The 23,998-nt window shown below is 37.9% G+C and overlaps 1 protein-coding gene across 1 annotated transcript in view; it reads left to right on the top strand.

Annotated features, from left to right (window-relative positions):
• Positions 1-13,623: 13,623 nt before the first annotated feature.
• The window catches only part of LOC149543791 (putative 4-hydroxy-tetrahydrodipicolinate reductase 1, chloroplastic), a 33,476-nt gene continuing 23,101 nt past the window's right edge, over positions 13,624-23,998 (top strand). The window contains exons 1-4 of the mRNA XM_089798475.1: positions 13,624-13,891; positions 15,282-15,519; positions 15,805-15,938; positions 16,053-16,127. Coding sequence (XP_089654601.1) covers positions 13,649-13,891; positions 15,282-15,519; positions 15,805-15,938; positions 16,053-16,127 — 690 coding nt within the window. The 5' untranslated portion in view covers positions 13,624-13,648. The remainder of the gene's footprint in view (positions 13,892-15,281; positions 15,520-15,804; positions 15,939-16,052; positions 16,128-23,998) is intronic.

Genomic DNA, 23,998 nt, shown 5'->3' with positions numbered 1-23,998 from the left:
CTGTCTTAATTAATCCTGATTTCAGTAAGGATTTCATTCTTTGTGTATGGGGGCTATGACGTGATTTCAGCCATGTTGGTACAACAAAATGCAGAAGGATTGGAACAACCAATCACATTTTTCAGCAAAGGACTAGAAGAATATGAGCAAAGGTACAGTTTCATTGAGAAACATGTCCTTGCTATTGTGAAAAGCCTTAACAAATTCAGGCACCTGTTGACACATAGCAAGGTTATTTTGCGTGTCACACACCCAAGTGTCAAGGAGTTCCTATTAAGTAAGGACCTGAATGAAAAGAGAGCTGGCTGGATTACACACGTCATGGAGTTCCTATTAAGTAAGGACCTGAATGAAAAGAGAGCTGGCTGGATTACACACGTCATGGAGTATGACGTAGATATTTAGATCACTAAGATGGTTAGAGGAAAAGGATTATGTGAAAAAATTGTAGATAAGGATATTTCAAAACTTGAGAAGCAAGAAAATATAGTTTTGCTTATTGGAGCTGCTGGAACTAATAATCAACCAGCAAGCTGGTTAAAGGATATGATGCATTTTTTGAAAACTAGTCAATGTCCAGCTACCTTAGACAGAGCAAAGTGAAGATACTATCGCTTGCAATCAATCCCTTTTGTGCTAATTAATGACATTCTGTATCGAAAAGATTTCAATGGAGTCCTTCTCAGGTGTGTGGATTCAGATCAGATTGCTCAAATATTGTAGGAATTTCATGATGGTCATTCAGGAGGATACTTTTCTCCGAGTACTACAGCTTATAAGATTATAAGAGCAGGCTATTACTGGCCTGATTTGTTCAAGGATTGTCACACACATGTCAGAAAATGCACTAAATGTGCTATGTTTGCGAGGAAAGAAAGGTTGCCAGCTTTGCCTTTGTAGCCAATTAAAACAGAATAGCCCTTTTAGAAGTGGGGAGTTGATTTTATAGGGCCCATTAACCCTCCATCTAGTGTAGGTCACAAGTGGATTATCACAACCACTGATTATTTCACGCGCTGGACTGAGGCAGCAACATTAAAGGATGCAAATGAAACAACAGTCCTAAGTTTTTATGATAACCTTGTGAATAGGTTTGGAGTACCTGATTCTATAATCTCAGATAATGCACTTGCTTTCATTGGAATGAAAGTTATTGATTGAGCCTTTGACATGGTATTTATCTTAGCACCAGCTCTAATTATTACCCACAAGGTAATGGATTAGCGGAGTCTTCAAACAAGAACCTTATAAGGATTATTAAGCGCAATTTGCAAGAGAATAAGAGAGATTGGCATTCAAACATGAAAGCCGCCTTATGGGTTGACAGGATTACTCCAAAGCAAGTTATTGGAAACTCATCTTATAGGCTGGTTTATGAGAAAGAAGCCAGATTATCCATTGAAATAGAATTACCCGCACTTGACCTTGCTACACAGCTAGTTTTGTTTGAGGAAGGTGACCCTATTTTAGTGCAGTGTGCTCAACCGATGGAGTTGGAGGAAACAAGGAAAAAGGCCATGGAAACCATGGAGTATCAGCAAATGCAGATAAAGAAGAGCTTTGACAGAAGAGCTCGAGCTCGAGAGTTCCATGTTGGTGACATGGTACTAAAGTGGGATGTTTTGAAGAGTAGGCCATGCCAGCATAATAAATTTGATCATATGTGGGTTGGGCCATTTCAGATTGTTGAGTGTAAACAGCATAATGCCTACCATCTGGCTACCATGGAAGGAGACGTACTACCGATCCTTGTGAATGGGATCCACCTCAAACCATGCTTTGAGGTATGAGTTTCAGTCCTACCTTGTATATAATAGGTTAGTTTTCCCTATTTTCAATAAATGTGTCTGCATTTAGTTTTGTTTTGTTTTTTGTTCTGTTTTGGTTTGGTAGTCTAGGTTAGTTTAGTTGCTGGTTTACGTTGTTTTGCAATCATATCCACCCATTTCATTCACGCATGCATAGATATATGCGTCTTCATACATGCACATATCCAATATACGCACACTGACACACATACATATCGCTAACAATAAATATGTCTGGCTGTCCGCTATACATATCTGCATATTCATGTATACGTTGCATACATACAGTTACATAAGTCCATATATCTACACATACGCCAACCAAATGGTCGACTATGATGGTTCAACTCCTAAAGTTGGTACTTGAGTTTTGACCCTGCATACCCATCAATTTAATAAGAATTTCCAGTCTTATTAAATTGACGAACATACATTCAAAACTGAACCAACAACTTTAGAAGTCACTTTTTGTCAAGTTAGGTGCTAGGATTGCATAATCAAACTCTATGCCCAAAGAACAAGGACAATTTAAACACTAGTCAAATGTCAAGCAAGCAAACATACAACATAAGTCGCCAAAAATGTTACTTAATTTTTGCAAGTGTAAAAATTTAAGCATGCATGCAATGAAGTATAGAATTGCTTTTTCATTTCATTTAAACAAATAGAAATGTCCTTGTATTTATTTACTTTCAAATATACATTGATGTTTTCAAATAATGAAATGAAATGATATGCTGAAAAGAAATGATCTCACACAAGCCATGATTATAGCTCACTATACTACATTTCTTTCATAAGGAAATACATGAACAGATACATATGAATGAAATAAAAGAGGAGTAGAGATAATCAGTCATTGCCTGTTGCTTTGACTAGTTATAAACCCTCTGTCTGGCGCACTCATCCAGTTTTGAGCTCCATGATATCCAACATCTGCAAAAAAATGGAAGCAACTGAAGTTAGATCCCGAAGGATCTAATCAATGACTAACTATCTCTACAACGACATACTCTATTTGTCGATGTATTCGTCGTGAAAGAATGTAAACTGAAAGGAAAAAGTAAAAGTCTGTTAGTGTCACGAGCCCATTCTCGAACCTCATAAGATATGCCATAGTATTATATCAAATAAATAATGATTTCCATCACAATGTTGACTACAGAATTTGGGTCTGCAACAAATGAAATAAAAGCTGAAAGAAGAATGCACATAGTAGATAAAAAGGTTAAGACTATGCTATAATGTGAACAAAACTGTGCGTTCATCATATTATTGAAGTGTTGTACTGCATAAGCAAGAGAAAGTGTGAATGAAATAATAGTTGAAAGATCATATGCAAATCAATTTCATGAAGCAAAGAGACAGTGTTGTTATGATTTTTTCTTCAAATTAAAGATCATTCACTAAAATTGCGGAAAATCACTGTCATTTATAGAGCATTGAGAAACTTAGACAGCATGCAACATTAATATGCTAAACACAATTTCATCAGACAGTGGTACTTTGATTCTTGTAGCTTCCCTCCATTTGAATTGCTATAAAGAGTACAAGCACAAAAGACAAAACTGAATGCTAGAACTTTGCCAACTAATGTAATTTTGGTGGGTCATTCAATGGGAAAATTTGTTGCTAGAGTAGCGGTTGTGCACCCTAATTTGAGAAAAGGTGTAGTGGAGATCATCATCACTCGTTCGAGCCCACATCGATCTCCACCAATTGCATTGCAATCATCTCTTGGCCACTTCTTTTCACAAGTAAATAAAGCTCGGAGGAGTGGATATAAAATACAAAGGACAAGATCAGGTCGCTGGATATTTGATTCAATACTCCCCAATGTTATAGTTATGTCTATTTCTAGTGGCATTCATGACTATCAGGTACGTTCGACATTGGAGTCTCTAAAAGGAATTTTTCCTCCTACACATGGGTTGACAATTGGTGCTACAAGAATGAGGAATGTGTGGCTATCCACGGAACATCAATCAATTCTATGGTGCAATCAGTTGGTTATACATGTCACCCATGCAGTGCTTCATTTAGTTGACCAGACTGCAAATTAACCATTTTCAAGCACACAAAAGAGCCTAGCAGTATTTATCTCAACTCTTCATAGTGGAATACCTCAAAAGCTTGATTGGATGGGCAGCGTACAACTGCAAGATTATGCTAAACATTTACCAATCACAATAGAAGAGTCAAGTGTTTCAGGGGAGCCTGGATCGACTAAGTGGGCATATAATAGCGGAGATGAAGAGACCAGTAAGAAGAAAACCCATTCGGGTTCCTATGAAAACAAGAAGAAAACTAGTAAAACTCGTATGGAAGTGTCATTAACAACAGATAAATGATCATGCTTCCGATCATGGCGGATTAAAGCAATAAATTCTATTTGGGTTTTTTCGAAACATAACTTGCTATATATTCAAAGAGAAACTTCAAAACTTCAGATGCTATTTGAAAGTGCAGAGAGCCCAGTCACGGCTTCAAATTTGTCCTAGCAAAGTCATAGTGACAACAAAAAGTAACAACAAATTTGCACATGTAATGACCCTCATAACAGATTAATACATGATACAAGAAACTATCAAAAGATCACATGGCAACAAATAATAAGCTCAGATTTCTGCATTTTTCTTGCAAATCCATTCGAAAATGATTTTCTACAACAGTATACATTTAAAAAAACAAATACAGCCACAGAACCCCAGTGCTATAAGTTTCAAAGATAACATTTTCCTGCAACTAAGAGACTTCCAACAGTATCTCTCATAGCGGCATCCAAAATATAAATGAAATTGAAAAGTGTTATAAGATTCAGCTAAACAAAAGAGTTGCAATAACTTTCTTACCTCCATGGTCAAGGAAAAGCCGACCTAGATGAAAAAAAATGATGGCTATTAACATACACCAAAAGATCTCCTTCGTGATGGTAGAAAAGAATAGTGAAAAGCAAAGTAAATGTGGTGACAAGAAGAGCCCAGAAACCCTGGTCGTAGCTTCAAAAGCCTCCAAAAAACAAATAGGTGAAAATGATGACATTTAGGGTATTCAAGCTTAATCTTATGCCCTATGTTATTTTCAATAAAATATGAAGTTCGCGGGTTTTAGGATAGGGTTTCTTTTATTTAGTTTCCTCATTTGAGCGTAAAGTTTATAAAGGTTTTTTATTTATTTTGCATTTAGTTTCATATAAGTAAAATATTAAGATGATTTATCATTTTAATATTTTGTTTATTTTCAATGCAAAACAAAAGGAGTTATTTTGTTTATTTTCTTTTGCATTAAATCTAAAATGTAAAGGAAAACTATATTAATGATGGCATTTATAAATCATTAAATAGTTTCCTATTGCTCATGCAAAAGAAAATGAGTCATCTTTTATTCCCTTGTCATAGTATTAATTCAGACAATCACTAGGAATCCTTCTAGGAAAGAATATAGGCTTTGGGGTCGAATTTGACTTTGCCTTGGTAGTTGGAGGAGATTTATTGGCTAGTAGAGTGTTTTTAGGGCAGTTATCAGTGACTCATTGGGTTCATTATGGGTTAGTAAAGTCTTAGCAGTGATGAGACTTCATTATGTGAGTTATTGAGTCCTCTTTTTGGGGCTATCATTCTGCATACGACCCAAGGAGGTGGGCATTGTACTTAATGAGTTTTCTGACTCATTTGGAAGAGTTCTGATTTTAGGACAGAGTTCTGATACATCTTTTGAGTCCTAAGCTTTGTTACAAGGTCTGTAATTCAACATTTTGAAGAAATAATACCAGTGACAGCAGTGTGATTATGCTTTATAGAGTAAATTGTTAAGCCCTTTTCCTTTCTACAAATTCTATGTGTGTCTTGAATGATTTGATAAGTTAACTTGTGAATGTCTTCTTTATTCCTTGTTTTCTGTCTCATTCCAACACCTTTTTGTAGAAAAGTAAGTTTGCTTGCAGGTTATGATATGTGTTTATAGGTGAAATTAGTCAAAGTGAGGTAATAATTTATCCTCTTTTTGTAGTTTCAGTATTAAAATCTTATCATAAATCACTTGTGCAAGCCTTTACAGGAAGATGTGCTTTATCTGTATTTCATAGAGCTATATAATCCTCTTTGTTACATGTGTGTTACGTCTTCATAGTAATTTCTAGTGTATCATCTCTTTTCTTAGTTTAAGCTTTAGGTTTTAGGTTTATTTTTTGCACCTTCTTACCTTTTCGCCTCTAAGTTTTCAGTAAGTTCTAGAGTGTTTCACTGAAAGATTTAATAGGAGCCGGCCTAGAATCCGGAGGTTTCATTTCATTATCCAGTCTCACATAATGAAATGACTCCCATGTTAAGTAAGGGTTACTGAACATTGCCAGTTCAGTAGGGTGCAAATCCTGAAACTTAACAAATATTTTTAAAGGAGGCTATGGTCACCATTTGCAACAAATCTTTTAACTTAGAGCTTAAAAAAAGCTACGTTAGAAAACAACCGATAGTAAATGGGGAGTGTTACTTTGCATCAAAATTCTTTTTAGAAAAGGGGATCACATGTAAGATCTTTCCAAATTTGCATAAAACCTTCCGTGGCCTCCATCCTACCCGATGTGTAATGAAAAATTATATTTTATGAATAAATGTTTGGGAGTGATAGTTATTGTATTTAGGGGATGAAACCATGAAGCATAAGGAACATTATAAATGTTAAAGTTTTGACAAATATTCAATTTGCTATTAATTTGGAATTTAAATTTATGTATTTGATCAATTTAATAAAATGTGATAATTAATGTTTTGATGATAGATTATTAAATTAATATTCTATTGGTACAATATCCTATACTTATTTCTAAGAGTATTAATAATATCATTTATGTGCACAAGATAGATTAATTGTATTATTATTGTTTAATTATATCTTAATAGTTTTTTAAATATATTATAACCTCAAATCAATTGAAAAACAATTCCATAATCAATCTATTTAGTTATAACTTTTTAATCTAATCTTATTGTACTTGCCTTAGCAAATACTATTGCATTCACAATTTTTTTTTAAAGTTTAATTATTTAATTATATATTTTAAATACTATATAGATTATATTATTGGCTCCATTCCTTTTGTCTTATAAGACCCTTTTCTTGGAGTGGTAAGATTTTAGATATGGATAGATTATTATAAAATAACAATAATACATAAATTAATTAAATTTTAAATATAAATTGTTGAAAATTATTTAATAAATTACTCATCTATTTAAATCAATAGTACAAATAGGATGAAGATTTAATTGTTTTATCTTTTAATAAAATCTACAACATTATCTATTCCTAAATCTAATATTTAAAAAATTATTATTATTTGATAAACTATAAATTATATAATATAACATTTTCAATTTAATTATCTATTGCTAAAGCTTTTAAAACTATGTTACAGTTGTATTCTATTAACTATATCTATTAATTTATTAACTATAATGACAAGTAATGTGAAGTACGTGTCACTATATGACACTTGTTTATTATTACTTTTTAATAAATCATAAAATTAAATATATCCTTCTTTAGAAGTCTTTTAGCTATTTTTTCTCTATAAGATGAGTATACGACATACATTTTAGGTTTCCTAAACTTCAAAACTAAAAACACTAGTAATCTGATATTGAAAATTTGATAACTAATTCATGATGTTTATCTTTGTAAAAAAAACCAATATTTGTGTAATAAAATAAACTTAATACCTAAAAAAAGTTTTTAGGTTTTTAAATTCTACAAGACAAGGACTCATGCTCTGTTTCATTTAGATATTAGTACTTATTGATAATTAAAAAACACTGATTATAAAATTTATCAAATACTTTTCTATTCTTGAAAGAGTCATTTTGGGTTTTTCACTCTACTAGGGTTTCATTCGAACTTTTAGTTTCCTTGCATATGACTCTCTGTCTGAGCTTTCCTTCTATTGTCTCCACTTGTCATATCGCATTTATTGTGGGAGCTTTAAGGCTAGATTATAATGGCCCCAGCCAGCGGTGACCTAGTTGTTACTGGTGTTCACGTTGCTGCTTCAGATTGCCATGGCGCCTCCATAGAATAAATGCCCTCACAAGTTTGTCTCAAAGGTTTTTCACGAGGTAGTCCTTATATTATCGTTCCTTTACAAGTATTTGATGTTGTACGTGATTGGTTAGAACAACATATCCTAATGGGGTATTTTGTGGGTAGGACTCCTCGTGAAGTTATGCTCCATGAATGAGTTAACAAGAGTTGGACTCCTCATGGAGTCTGCCTTGATGTTGTGCAAAACCTTACCAAAAGTTTTCTTTATTTCACTTCACTAACCTGTTGCAAGCAGACACAGTCTTTAATAACGACCCTTGGTTTGTGCGTTCGTCTTTGCTTGTTTTTCAAAAATGGTCGTGAGATTTCACAATCTCTAATGAGAAAAAGCTTAGGGTTCCTGTGTGGGTCGAGTTCCCAGGTTTACCCTTGCCATGTTGGTCTTTCATTGAGTCCATTGCCAAAACCCTTGGCAAAGTTGTCACTGAGGAGCCTGAGAAACGTGCCCTCAAAGACGTGTTTATGTTGAGGTTGATCTTTCCAAGGATCTTAAGGATTCTATAGAAATCTAGGTTGGGGCTCAAACCTTCTCTCAAAAGGTGCTCTATTTGAACCTCCCCAACACCTGTTATAGGTGCCAGTCCGCAGAACACAAGATCAAGGATTGCCCCTTGACTATGCCTAGGGTTAAATTCACGCCTAAAGAAGCTCCTATAGAGCCGGCCGAAGGGAAAAAAGAAGAATGGGTTACTGTTGGGCACAAGGGCAAAGTTACCTTGAATCCCTTGGCCCCTAAATAATCCTATGCGGTGGTTGCTGCGATTCCTCCTATCCCAACAGGAATGTCAATTCTAGCCAACGTAGGGACGCAAGCAATTTCCACAACACCTATTCTAGGTGTCTCGCAGGTTTCAAACTCTACTAGTTCATAGGGGATTAAGGTAGCTGCCAAGGCTTTTGCCTCGGTTGTGGTGCATACCCCTCTTGCTACTTCTTCCATAGTGCCACAAGCGACGTGGCGTTCTCACGGTCCTCCTGGATATGCGAGATACTAGAGGTGAAACGACAGGCTGTAAGTTCAGAAAAATTTTCCTTCTAACCTCAACCAGGTTTCTACTTTCTTGCAGAATAGCTACTCCTCTCTTGAGGATGAGGATGATATGGAAGAATTTATATGAATTTTTTTATTGTGGAATCTTCGAGGTCTTACAGACCTCTCTAGAAAGTACTATGTCCGGGACACTCGCCATAGACTTCGTAATTTAGATTTTCTCTGTTTGCAAGAGGTTAAGATTTTTGGTTTCATTCTCTTTTCTTCATGTTGCATCATTTGGCAAGATGGTGTTATATTTTCCTCTCAACACGAAGCTGGCAAAGGTGGTGTAGTTACTCTCTTGTCACCTCGCCTTCATTCTGCTATTATTTCGTACGGTTCTAACCCCACACATAGAATTATTTGGCTCTTGCTTTCCATCAACAATAATTCTTGTGGAGTCATTAATGTTTATGCTTCCAATGATGTTGTGAAAATATCTCAAATGTGGGGTTGGTTAGTTGACAACTTGCCTCCAGCTACTTGGGTTATGTGTGGTGACTTCAATATGGTTGAAGTGGCCTCTGACAAGGACGACATTCTGCCCTTTCACTAGAAAGTTGGGGAAAGGGAAGCCTGGTACTACATGCGTAATAAATCGGGCCTTTATGATCCCAATATCAACCGCCGCCAAGATAGTGGGGTTTGGCACACTTGGTCCAATTTTCGAGTTGGCTGTGATTGTATTTTGAAATGCCTCAATCATGCCATGATTATTGCACAATATTTTTTTTCCTTTTCTGAGGATTGTGATTTACTTGTCATTCCCCTAGCAAATGTGATGTTATCAGACCACTATCCCATTTATTTTGTCATTTTATGGCAAACAATTGTCCCGAAAGTTGTCAAGTCATAGTTCTTCCTCAACACATCTACGTTGATGCATGCTTCCACCATCACGCATATCCCACGTGTCTGGAATCTGAAGCCACATCTTCATTCTCATAATGGATGGATTCAATGGTGGAATGATGCCATTACCAGTACTGCTTGTTTTCTGCGCATCTATGGGCGTTAGTTGGCAGTTTTAAGAAAGTGGTCTTATGAAGCCAACACTCTTGCACTCAAAAAAGCCTTTGAGGCTCTCACCCTTAATCCATTTGATGTGGAATTGCAAATTCAGCTTGCCAAGCTTCACCATTACAAACAAGTTGCTAACAATTATGCCACTCGAGGAGCCCAAATCAAAGTCCATCTCCATTGGTTGGAGGTTGGCGATAAAGCTTCAAAGGAGTTCTTCTAGGCTCTTCGAGCCTGTCATACCAATGTTGGGATTAAAAAAATTAAACAAGGAATTGTTGTTCTTTCTAGTCTCCCTGACATTGTGCAAGCATTCGTTCATCACTATGAGAATGTTTTTGCTTGCAAGGAAATTTGGTTGCTTAGGAGGAAGCTCTTAGAAAGTGTATTTCTATTATTCCAAATCGCCTAGCAGTTGAGCAACGTGCTTTCTATGAGCAACTTCTTTCCCTCTGAGACCTTAAGGAGGTAGTCTACTCCATGGCTGATGATAAATCCCCTAGGTGCGATGGGTTTCCTTGTGAATTTTACAAACACCTCTGGGAGCATATAGGTCTTGATTTGCACAAAGTTTATCTTGAAGCCTATCATACTAAAAGCTTAGGAGCCATTATAAATAAAGGAAAGATCAAATTCATACCTAAAGCTGACAATCCAGAGGACATTTGCAATTGGAGGCCCATTACCCTTCTAAATGTGTCTTGTAAGATTATTGCTAAGGCAATTTCTCTCAAAATTCGGCACCTGTTGCTTTTAATTGTGCGCCTTGAGCAAATTGGCTTTATTAAGTCCAAATATATTCTCAACAACATTATTGTTGTCTGGGAAGGAATGGAGTGCGCTCGCAAGTCCAATCAAAAGGTTATTTTTCTAAAGATTGATTTTGCTAAAGCCTATGATCGCATTGAATGGCCCTTTATCTTAGCTATGCTCCAAGCTCTAGGTTTTGGTCCCAATTTTTTGCAGTCCATGGAAATGCTCTTTGGCGATGCTAATGCTTGCATTACCATCAATAAGTCACAATCTGAGGCTTTTGGCCTTTTCCATTCAATCAGGCAAGGTTGCCCCTTGGCACCAGTGCTCCATGTCCTTGTTGCTGAAGGATTTGGCTATTTGCTAGCTCATTCTGTGTCTTTTGGGCTAGTTCGTGGCATTTCTTTACCCAAATCATCTTTCTAGTTAGTCAATGGTCACTTTGTGAATGATTTCTTTCTCACTCTTTTGGAGGATGAAGAAAATATCAACAATGCCTTAAGTTGCCTAGACACCTTCTGTCAAGCCTCTAGATTTGCTATTCAATGGCATAAAATGCTCTGCTTCCTACAATCATTCTTGCCAGCTCCACCTTGGCTTAGCCAGTTTGAATGGAAATGGTTTACTCATGGGGAGATTTTTTGCTTTCTTTGCATTCCTTTTGCTTTCTAGGCTTTGCCTGTTGAGCTTTGGAATGTTGTGCTTGCCAAGATCACCGAGAAGCTTGATTATTGGCCTATGAAACCGCTCTCCCTTGCTAGCAAATTCCAAATTTGCTCGAAGGTTATTTCGGCTACTCATGTCTATTATTCTTCTTGTTGGGCTCCCTCCAAAGCCTCCTACCAGAAATTGGAAAGATTGCTTAGGGATTTTCTCTAGGCTTTTGGTTCCAATCATCATGGCTTTCATAGAGTTGTCTGGGATTTTTGTTGTCTCCCAAAAGAATCTGGTTGTCTTGGCCTGCTTTTCACATAGAAACAAGGCCTTGCTCTTTGTGCTAAATGGATTATTCGTGCCATCACTGGAGATGAAGCCTGGAAGATTTTGGTTCGACATTGCATATCTTCCGACTTTCTTGTCAACAGGTTTGCTTGGAAAGAGATTGGTTTCCACACCCTACTCATTATGCGTGAGCTAGTGACCATACAAGGCTCATTTGTTATCAAGAGCATATGGAAGGCCTTGGAAGCAATAAAGCCTTGGCTTCAATTGGATGGGGATGAGTTCCATAATGGCCTCTTCTTGAATCAACAGAACATTTGGTGGTCTCCCCTGTTTGCCATTCAGGGTACCCCCCTTGCCAAGACTCAAGGTGCTAGTGCTCTGCATTTTTTCAAACGAGGCATCATAACTCCCAAGGATCTCTTCTCGAGGGTTACCATGAGTTTTAGATCTTGGGAAGACATGCAAGTACAATAACGCCTTATCCGTTCAGATCAACAGACTTTTGACCTATTGCTCTCTTCAATTCTTGTACACTTAATTCATAAAGTGGGTATTCAGTCATTTCGACCTTGGTGGCATGATTGGAAGTGGTTTCCTGCCACTCCTTTCTCCAATAATAAGCCAAGTCTAAGTTATAGATGGCTTTTGGCCCATTTTTCGATGGTGGATATGCTCAACCAGAGATGGCATTTGCAATCTTCTCTTTCTCAATGGAGAAAATGCTTTGACACTGTTTGGAGTGCTATTACAGAACCCAAGATTGCCCATTTTACTTAGTGTCTTGCCGTCTAAGGTCTTCCCTTGGGGCCTTGGCTCAAGCATATTGGGGTTCCTGATCTAGATGCCCTTTTTGTGGGCAACCAGAGTCTTTCATGCATATCTTATGGTTTTGTAGGGATGCCCAAAATTATTGGCACTGGATTCATGATTTTTCAAGCCATTCAGGCCTAAACCCTTTTCTTGATACATGGTTATTCTGGGGGATTCCCCCAGAATCTGACAAAAATTCACCCAGATTTGGCATACCTTCAAGATGGAAATTTTGTTTACTTTGTGGAAGGATAGGAATGTTGTTCTTTTCACAAACAGTTTGCTAGATATTAATAGTGCCATGTACACTAAGGCGCGTATTTGTAATAATGTAATTATGCAGATTCAGGTGCAAGCAAACAAAGTTGCCCTAGAGGTGGCTCACCTGTAGGAGCTGCTGAATCACTAGGGCAGTGCCCCTGCATTATTGCCAGAGTTCCTCTAGATGCCTCGGTTGATACTTTGACGCCTTGTGGCCATCGTAAGCGGCTCCATTCCTCAGGTTGCCACTCCCACAACCTACGCTCCCTAGCTTCCCACCATCGCTCTCCCAACAGTGGCGATGGTGGATAGAGGCGCCGCTCAGCTTCCCCACCCTGTGGTGGCTCTAGTTGGTTCCCGACTCCTCCTGGTGCTTGACGAGCGCTTTATAGGAAATGACCTCGCCTAGATCTAGCGATTTCTCCTCCACGGCTAGAGATAAAAGATGTAGAGGCTGCCACTGATCCTCTTATTTGCTGTTGTTGATGATGGCTAGACTATTCCCAGGCGCACCCCGCCCCCCCCACAAATTGCAAAGATGATTGAGGCTTTCATGATCGGATGAACCACCACCCTCGGCTGGCACTGCTTTGGCCACCTGAGGTTGCTTTATATGTTTTTTTTGGATGAATAGTGTCTGATTTTGGCTGTAGTCGTGTGAACTTATTTGCGGGGTGATCTTCTATCCCCTGGCCCTTTTTTGTGAATTATAATCTTAATATATTATTTATTGATAGAAAAGGACTATTCATTAAATTTTTTTTTGTCAAATAACTTTCCTTTCAAATATTTTCAATTATGGAGACTTTATAATAAAAAAAATATCTAGTTTTGAAGTTGGGTGAAAAGGTGAATCCCACAAAATATTTAACAGAGCTTTCAGTCCAGTATAGATTTGTTGCAGGAATTCTGAATGTGAAAAATGCTGGCGAAGGCTCTTAATGCTCCTCAATTTTCCTTGACAGGGCTGCAAAATAGAGATCATTTATGCGGCAGAGTTGGGGGCCGATGGTGGGTCAGAAATGCCCGCCCTTTGATATCAACGGCAGTGAAGCAATCTTCGTTAAGTACGAAGAAAAACTCCACCTGTTTGTTGGTTGCTAATGCCGAAAAAATTGAAAATGCTTCGACATCTACTGCTACAAAAACCTCATTTCCTGTCATGGTAAGTTGCTTACGTCATATTCATTTTTGGGTACTCTGTATTCTCTACTTGAAAGCTGGCAGGGTTTAGGGTTTAACGCATTTCAGTGCTGTACAAGGTGTTTTGGATGTTGTTTGTTAGAATTTTTAAAGTTTTTCTTGCTGAAGCCATTCTATTAATGTACAATGCACATTATTCGGGTATGCTAATTTGAAAGCTGGATTTTCGTTGGGAATGCGAGTTTGGGGTTTTTCCTGCCCGTATTATCGTGTTATGTAAGCTAAGCTGGGTTTCATAGTCAAATGCTCGGTTGTGAAATCCGTAAGGGTTTAAGGCTTAATGCCTTTGTCGGTTTAACGTGTAAAATCCTCTTTCAGCAATGTAACTTGAATTTCATTACTATATATGGATTTTATCAATCGTTTGAGATTATTAGTTTATAATTTTTTCTGTTTCATCGCTGTACGTAGTGTTGAGGTTTAAAGTTTAATTTGGTCTTATGGAAAATCCTTTCCCAGCAGTGTAAGTGCTGATTCATTGGAGTGTTGAATTTTAAAAGTTAGTAGGCTCTAGTTTTTAGGGAATTTTTTTGGTTTTTTTAGCAAATTCTGTTTTATCAATTTGAATTCCATATTCGTGTTGTATATTCTATTTGCAAAGCAAATACATTTTACTTTTGATATGTTTTCTAGGAAATAAACCAAAATCTGTTTTAAAAATGTCAGCTGCATTTGTTGCCCAATGTTTTTTCTTGAAATCTGTTTGGATATAAGCTATAAGGCTTTTTTAACAGTAATTGCAAAACATGCAATAATTATTACCTCCAGTATTATCTCATTTTCACACAACATGCAATTGTTTCCACCTACAGTATTACCTGACTTTCAGACATATCATACTGGCTCACCATTTGTTTTCAATTCAGATCTCTAATAATATTTAACTGATTTAGCTATTTCGACCCTATTTGCCCTCATTATTAATTGTTCATCTAGGCTGATAGGCAACAAGAATTAATGCTTATAGCTTGGGTAATCCTAATGTGATGTCAGATCACCGGCACTGATATGCAGATGTTGGCGCCATTCATCAGGTATGAGAAAAAGTGAATAAGTTTTGGTTTAAATTTAGATATGTATAATCACCAGAAGATGTGGGTATGGGGATTGGGATGGGGACATGGTTCTTGACTCTATACTGGATTTTTCTGTTGACTATGCTAGTACTAAGTTAACCTAAATTATTGTCATCTTCTTGAATTGCATTTTCTTTGGGTTTTTTGCTCACATTATTTTTATCTAATTAAAGAACACTTTTGGACTGGCCTCTGTTATTTTGAGGATTGGAGTAACTGTGTTTCAGCCTATATTTGCACAGGTTAATTGAAATCTCAAGCATCGATTTCTGGCAGGTTAACGGCTGCGCTGGAAACATGGGGAGAGCAGTAGCAGAAGCAGCACTATCTGCTGGTCTTCAGCTTGTTCCTCTATCTCTCACTAGTCCTCATCTGGGTCATCAAAAGGTCCAGATAAGAGACGTAGAGGTTGATGTACGCAGTGCATCAGAAAAAGATGCTGTCTTTGATTTGATTCTTCAGAAGTATCCTGATGTAGTTATAGTCGACTACACAGTTCCTTCTGCTGTGAATGGTGAGTGATGTTCACTGTTTCTATCCTTAAATTGTTCTAAGCACACAATTCTGTATGATACTATTCAGGCAAGGGAATGTTTTTGTTAAGTTATATGGCTTATGAGCTTTTCCAAACGGTCATTCTTATGTTTTATGAAAGTTCAATCATTCCAAGTTCATGTGAAGATAGCTGGTACTAGTTAACACTATCAGTAGGATAAAAAATTGTAGATATTTCTTTTCATTTACTCAATAAATATATATTGTAGTGACCTAGTCCAGGTTTCCGCCGTAAATTGTGTAGAGAATGCGGAACTTTATTGTAGAAAGGGTGTACCATTTGTAATGGGCACCACTGGAGGAGACCGAGAAAAACTATTGGATGTGGTACGCAAGTCAAAGAACTATACTGTCATTGCACCACAGATGGGAAAGCAGGTGATTACTTATTTATTCAGCTATTCCTGCAAGGACTCTCATGCATTTAATCACATTATTACATTCGCAACCTGGCACAGCCATCTTGTTAATAGTTTGTTGCTATTTCTTTAGGTGGTTGCCTTTCAGGCAGCTATGGAGATCATGGCAGAACAGTTTCCAGAAGCTTTCTTAGGCTACAAACTCGAGGTTATCCATCACTTCACTGGCCTCTAGAATTGTCATTTCTATTGAATTATTTATAATATACGATGTTGTATGATAAGAAAATCATTACAGTAAATGATAGATTCTTACAATTATTTATTGCGATTAAAAGTCTGATCATCTTTAAGGGAAATATCTTTTCTAGAAACAGTCAATTGTGTCCCGGGTTTTATATCATTTTGACAGCATTGCAGTTATTATTTCCTACATCATCTACCAGTTCATTTATTCAACAAAGCCTGCACTCTATTGAATGAAAATCAACCAAGATCAAAATTAGATTATGTGGTGGAATAGTTACAAGTTGGGATGTACGAACATTTGCATTGTTATTATGCAAAACTTGAAAAAGAAGAGAGCTTTGAGCTGAAATCTGATCAACAATTTATCATCCCCTTTTGTTGGCTAGGTTGATCATTTCTGCAATTAAATACATTTACTCACCGAGGAACCTGGAAAAGATTAAATGAACTCAATTGTGATGAACCCATAAGGTTGAGGTCACCTAGCCTGGACAGCAATTCTGGCTGCCCACTATGAATTCAGTTGTGATATTTGAGTATAACATACCAAATTGAAATACCTGAACATAAAAAAAATGCAACATGAACCAAAACCATTGAACTATGTTGTGATAGCAATATCACAACATAGTACATACCCAATAGTAACATTCAAACATGAAAAGTCATATAGAAATTCAAGAATTATCAGCAATCAGAATATTCTGGGCATCCCCAAATTGTGGATGCATCCCGGCAGCTCTTGGGTTGCGGAATGGTGGAGGTGGGGGTACTCGGGTACTCTAGTACCCATTCCTGGGATGTTCCCACACTGGGCGCTTAGAGGTTTTGGGGGGGTGCGTGTCCCCGGGTTTCACTGAATGAAACTCAATCTAGTACTTTCTAATTTTGCTATGTATGGAGAGAAAATCAAATCATCTTATGTGCAGATAGCTTTGCTTTCCAGTTTTACTATGTATGGAGAGAAAATGAAATCTCCTTATCTGCAAATCGCTTAATCCTGACCTGTGGTTGATTAATTACTGTAAATGGGCAGTTTTTAAATATCTCACGATTCATTAGAGAGTAGTAGTTTGTTTTGAAGGACATAATAATCTTAAATTGGCCACATCAAATTTAGAGCAGAGCATTGTGACTTACTATTCTTTTAGTTTTTAAATTCCTTGTCCATAAAAAAACTAGGATTAATTCACTTACATTTGTTCACTTCAGTTTAATTGCTTTTAGTTGGATAGAAAGTTGCACATATTGGATCATGGTTTCATGTTTTATATGTTGTTCATCTTGTCAACTTGGGCTGGAAGGGACATCTGTTGAATGATAAAATTCTAAATTACAATTATTTCAGCCAAAAGAAGCAGGATTTGATAGACTGATGACTTTGTAGCAAAACTGCTTTGCATACTCAGTGTAGAGCACCATGCACTCCATTATAGTGGACAAATAAAGAGCACCACTATATTCCAATGTTACCAATTCGATACTCTGTCATGCTCCAACATTTGCAGCCATTTAAAAGCACAAGGAAATACATGCAGGCTTATAATAAACAAGGAACTCATATTAACTTTCCCATTTAAACATGTAACGGTAATACTGTAACCCAAAAGGTAAGCAAACACACGAAACTTTGCTTGTGAACTGTCAATGAAAAATTATAATGGTTAGCCAATCCCATTGTCAGTGTGTGGCCTTTGCTCAGGCTAGATTCTATTACTTTAACATTTGGGGACTGGCAATGCATACCTGACATCTTGTTTATGCCTTTAAGTGCGTACACTGCCTTTATTTAAACCTGTACAGCAGGCAACAATTTAGATTAGCATATTTGTCCAAAACATTCATGGATATCCCTTGTTGGTGCTTGGAATTGAGCTTCTCGCTCTACCCAATTGGTTCTTCACAGTCTAATGTGTTAGTATATATGAATATTCAACCAGCTTGTAACATTAATCAAGATTCTTACAGAGATCCATGGAGTTAAGTCCTTCTGCGGACATTGTACATCATAATTAAATATACAATCATGTTTCTCCATGTAAAGACAGGACCCTTTTCACCACAATAAAGCTTGATGGCTTAACCCTTATAGCAGGGAGGTGTGGGATTTGGGTGTGCTTCTGACACTCAAGGGTGTCCATGCCATCTATCAGCTATAGAAGATCAAATGCTAAGTAGGATTACTGGAATCTCTAGTGCAACAATTCTCAACTCTACACCGCAAAAAGGAAAGAGTATAATATAGTTTTAAGTTACCACAGAGTCTCTAGACATGGTATGGTAGCCAAAAAAATGTGATGCAAAACCTATGGTTGTGGTTCCTATGGCTAATAGCCTAAGACCATAGTCAAAAATCTGACCAATGAAAGTGGCTGTATGAGTTACATGTATGTCCATGGTAATGATCTTTATGAAATAAGATTTCAACCTATATCTGCTCCTCCTATTTGCAATAAATGGAAAAGTTAGGGCTACAAGATGAGATGTTAACTAAGAACTTATGAGAAAGCAAGCCGGCAAGGAAGGATGAAAAGGAAAGAGAGCAAGAGATCGTTACCATATTGTGTGCTACCTAGTTGAACTGTAAACACCTAGTAGCACTTTGCAATCAGAATTGGATGCTCTGCCTAGCAACCACTCCTAGTATACTTTTTGTTTCATATATTTCTGTCACACAAATACTACAAAACTTCTAGATTCGATGGTCATAAATGAGAATACAAGGAGCATACCCCCAGATTAATGCTATTCACCGCTACCATAAAAGATACCAATATGCATTGCAACAATTATAAAACTTCACTCCACAGAAGGAATGACCCTTGTGACTTAGACTTTAGTCTTCCGTAACCGAAAGAGTTGATATACAATCTGCAAGAAAGTGACTTTTGGATTTCCAAAACGGTAGCTATTTGATAACTAACAGCTACACCAGTTAAGGCAAGGTGACCTACACTGTCAGCTGTAAAAAAGACATGCAAGATTATGATTCCAGTAACCACGCACATCCATTGCTCTTTGAAAAACGATATCCCATAAGAAGATAAATATTACAACTTTCTCAAGTGTTCCCATGCGACCTTGGGTTTTCCTTCTGATTTTTGCAGTTATGTGACAATGATCATCAAGTTTTTGTACATGTTTTTTCCTGTTCAAGTTATATCCTATTTTGACTATGTGTGAAGTTGTAGAGATTGCAGATGTGACTAGGATTTTTGACACATTTTATTGATATCTTAGGTGCTATCTTTCTAGCTGTTTGTGGGCTATTGTGACAACAATAATTTTGTTTACAACCCGCGTGAACTAGGGTTTGCTGATAATATCTAGGTTTTAACAAGAGACTTAATGTGTCAAGTTTATACCCAATAGAGAGAGAGAGAGAGAGAGAGAGAGAGAGAGAGAGAGAGAGAGAGAGAATTCAATTGTAGTACAACCAAAATAGTTGAAAAATAAAATTATATTTCAGTTTATACCTTATTAATAATAGACTAAAACCAAACTTAAAAATAATTTCTATATTTAATGTATTTGTCTTAAATAAGTTTAAATATTGATATTTTCATTTTGTGCTACAGTTAAGTATAAGTTTAATATAGGTGTCGTAAAAAGATATTACATATATTACTAAGACCTGTGTTGTCAGTAAATTCTATATTGTAGCTGACGGGTAGAATAGTATCCGAATGGGTGCGTGACGGTTGAGTCACCCCTTCGGGAAAGTATATGTACACCGTCTGAAATGGACTTTGGATCATCATTGTAATGAGCGTAATCAGATTGTAAGCATTGAAGTGCATATTGCGTATATGAATAAAGTATCTATTCTGTGTTATATCTTGCTATACTACATGCAATAAGTATCTGTTTACCCTGTACGGTAAACATTTGGCGCCGTTGCCAGTCGAACCTAGAATGAAGGAAGTGTGATGAAGATTAATGCCTAATTTGCTTAATAAAGATAGGAATAAGATAAAAGATAAGGATGAAATACGCACAGCACAGGAAGTTTTAATTTTAGCACAATAGGCGGAGCGCAGACAAAAGCTTTAGCAGATTGCCGATGGACACGGAGGGGGTGAAGGGGCACAGACGGAGGGAGTGCATTCACCTAGCAGACCAAAGAGTGCTGAGGAATTGCTAGAAGAGACTCAACAATGATTGAATTTGGTGGAAGAGACAAGGGAGGAGTTCTTTAACTCGTAAACACCGAGGGTAGAGCATCCGAACGGAAGGGAAGCAACTCGCACGACTCAAAGTGTCGAAGGAGCACAAGCGTGGAGTGAACTCTTCGTTCTCGATACACCCGACTAATGGATATAGGGAGAGAATCGAACAACTTCACTTGAGGAAGATCTTTTCTCACCAGGTAATGTGGTTGTTGGAAGTAGGACGGTTGTCCGAAGCAACGCGGGTGTGTAGAACAATGCGGGTGTGCAGAATAGCGCGGCTGCTCAGTAGGTACCTCAGAATCAAAAGAAAGCAGTAATGGCAAGACCAAATGAGAAGTTGCCGAAGTTTAATGGTGATGGTGATAGGAGTTCCTTAACTCGTAAACACCGAGGGTAGAGCATTCGAACGGAAGGGAAGCAACTCGCACGACTCGAAGTGTCGAAGGAGCACAAGCGTGGAGTGAACTCTTCGTTCTCGATACACCCGACTAATGGATATAGGGAGAGAATCGAACAACTTCACTTGAGGAAGATCTTTTCTCACCAGGTAACGTGGTTGTTGGAAGTAGGACGGTTGTCCGAAGCAGCGCGGGTGTGTAGAACAATGCGGGTGTGCAGAATAGCGCGACTGCTCAGTAGGTACCTCAGAATCAAAAGAAAGCAGTAATGGCAAGACCAAATGAGAAGTTGCCGAAGTTTAATGGTGATGGGATGACAGATCTGATCAGACACTGCAAGACATGTGAAACAATATGGACGGCAAATGGTGTAACGAACGAGAATGATTGGGTCCGACAGTTTCTAGCAACCCTGCGGGTTGTGGCAATTGATTGGTTTGTAGATGTGGATCCTCAGAAATTGACTACATGGGCAGAAGTCGGAAAGAAGTTCATAGTAGAGTTTTGACTGCTACGGGACGATAACAAAATTGTAGCAGAAATATACAACACAAAGCAAGGGAAGAACGAAACAATCCGTGCCTATGTAGGACGACTGAAAGAGTTGGTGGGGAAGATGGAGAGCCAATCAACTAACGGATTGAAAAAATGATGGTTTGTGGAGGGGTTGCGACCGACTTTGAAGAAGAAAATGAAGACTGTGCCTCCAACATCATACATAGATGTGTATAAAAGGACGATGGCTCTGGAAAGCGAATAGAAAACAAGTAAGAAGAAGAAGCACCAATCGTCGGATTCAAACGATTCATCCTCTGAAAGTAGCAACAATGATGAAGAATCAAACAAGAAAGTTCGAGCGTTATAAAAAGATATGCTACGAATGATGAAAGAATTAAAAAATTTGAAAAAGAATTCGGACTTGGTGAAGGGAGAATTGTGGTGTACGCACTGTAAGGAGGAAGGCCGCACAAAGGGTTCATGTTCGAAGAAACAATTTTGTGATATCTGCCAGGTGGCGGGACATTCCATAAAGGAGTGTCCGTTTAATATGAAGTCAAAAGGACACCAACAAGTGTTACTGACGCAAGAAGTGTCCACCGAAAATAACACGAACAATGATGCAACCTTAGGAGGTTATTGCAATAATAACCGGTGCGGAAGGCGTGGAAATAATAATAACAATAATAATGGAGGTTGGAGTCCGATTCAATACGACGCGAGTGGATGACCAGTGATACATTGCCGTGCGTGCAACCTTTGGGGGCACTTTGCCAAAGATTGTTCCACAAAGGAGACGTCGCAACTCTTATGCAGATGGTCTAGTCCGAGAGATCACGATGATTCAAAATGCCCAAAGTAGGGGGTTAAATTTGCTAAGTATCGAAGCATGTGATGAGAAGGTACTAGCCATTACACGTGAGCAAGCTAAGAAGGCAAAATACCTTGATGCGGAAGAAGAAAAGGAGAGGTTACAACAAGCATGAACAGAGCTGGAAAGACAGATGAAAACAAGGAAGTTGCAAGTAAAAGACACTGCCGATACCTCGAAAAGGAACTTAGTCGAACAAAACATGATAAGGCAGGTGATGCAAACGGAAGTCCCTATTAAATTAAATGATCTCCTTCTCACAATGCCCTAGTTACGGACAACCATTCTGAATATGACACCGCTTCCGAAAGCAACGGAGGAAATAGGAACGGTAGTGGAACGATGACAATAGACCCAATGCTACTTGCACTTATGACAGGCAGGCATCCGATAGTAGTCGAGATGGGCATTTTGGAAACGGTACTGACAGACACAATTGTGGACGAAGGGTCAGGCGTGAATGTGTTACCAGAAGATATGTGGAAAAAGTTAGGACAATCCATGCTGTGGCAACCTAATTTCAATTGCTGACGACGGATCAACACGAAATCAAACTGTTGGGAACCTTGATGGCACAGCCGGTAACTATTGGAACACAACCATTTTTATTAGATTTTGTGGTCATTCCATTGAAAAGAAGAGGGTATGACGCTATCCTTGGATGGGGTTGGTTGGTACAAGAAAAAGTAAAACATGACTGGAAATGAAATACCCTATTCATGGAACGCGGAGGCAGAAGATTTATAATCAACCTACACACACAGATAGTGGGGGAGGAGGCAACGTCGTCAAACTCGGAAGGTGGAGGCAAGAGTGACGATGAAGGGAAGAAGAGAATGGAACTAGACGAAGGAGTATTGAGATTAGGAGGGATGAATGATGACGAACTAGACTTGGTGAATGGACTACTACACTGGCAAATGGAGGATTATGAGCTCTTTTTGAGCTGCAACATGTTGGGTGTCGAGGAAGAAAAAGAAGGAAACGAGTTCTAAGAGTATAGTGAAACAAAGGAGAGAGAAGCGTAGGTGGATGAGACATCAGCCCATACGTTCAGTGAGGATAAATCGATGAAGTATGAAGAGCCTATGGTGAAAACAATGAACTCGGGCGATGAGACGAATCCAAAAAATATTCTTGTAGGAGATGATTGGAACCTAGTTTTGAAGGCAATAGCGTTCAAAATATTTATGCAGTACAAGGACATCTTCTCCTGGACTATAAAGACTTAAAAGGAGTGCCACTGGAGTTATGTGTCGATTGGATACTGTTGATTGAAGGTGCAGTACCCATACAGAAGCGGTCGTATTGAATGAATAAAAACTATGCGGCACGGGTCACAGAAGAAATCGATCGGATGCTGGAAGCAGGAATTATTTTTAAAGTGCAGACGAGTGAGTGGGTATCATCGATCATGATATTTCTGAAAAAGGACACCACGCAGATAATAATATGCGTAGATTTTCGATGCCTAAATGCGGTAACAATTAAAGATCTGTTTCCGATACCATTCATGGATAGCATCCTGGAGGAAGTAGCAGGGCATGAGATTTATTCATTCATGGATGGATTCTTGGGGTACAATTAGATATCCATCGCTGAAGAAGACAATTAAAAAAAAACATTCATTGTGGAAGATGGAGTATATGCCTACAATAGGATGCTGTTCAGACTGTGCAATGCCTCAACGACGTTCCAGAGGATTATCCCACACATTTGATAAAATGTCTGTTGGAAGTTTTAAAGCATTCCTAGATGACTAGTCAATCTTTAGCATAGAGGATAAACACATAACGGTGCTCGGAGAATTAGAGGTGCAGATGAACAAGATTGGCACTAAATCCAAAGAGGTGCAAATTCATGGTGCCACAGGGAAAGCTGCTCGGACACA

The sequence above is a fragment of the Cupressus sempervirens genome, chromosome 8 (genome assembly GCF_028749045.1).
Source record: "Cupressus sempervirens isolate cs-2001-9-10 chromosome 8, ASM2874904v1, whole genome shotgun sequence".
NCBI classification, from domain to species: Eukaryota; Viridiplantae; Streptophyta; class Pinopsida; order Cupressales; family Cupressaceae; genus Cupressus; species Cupressus sempervirens.
Note: the sequence above shows the minus strand (reverse complement) of the source record. Positions and strands in the feature narration are given on the sequence as shown.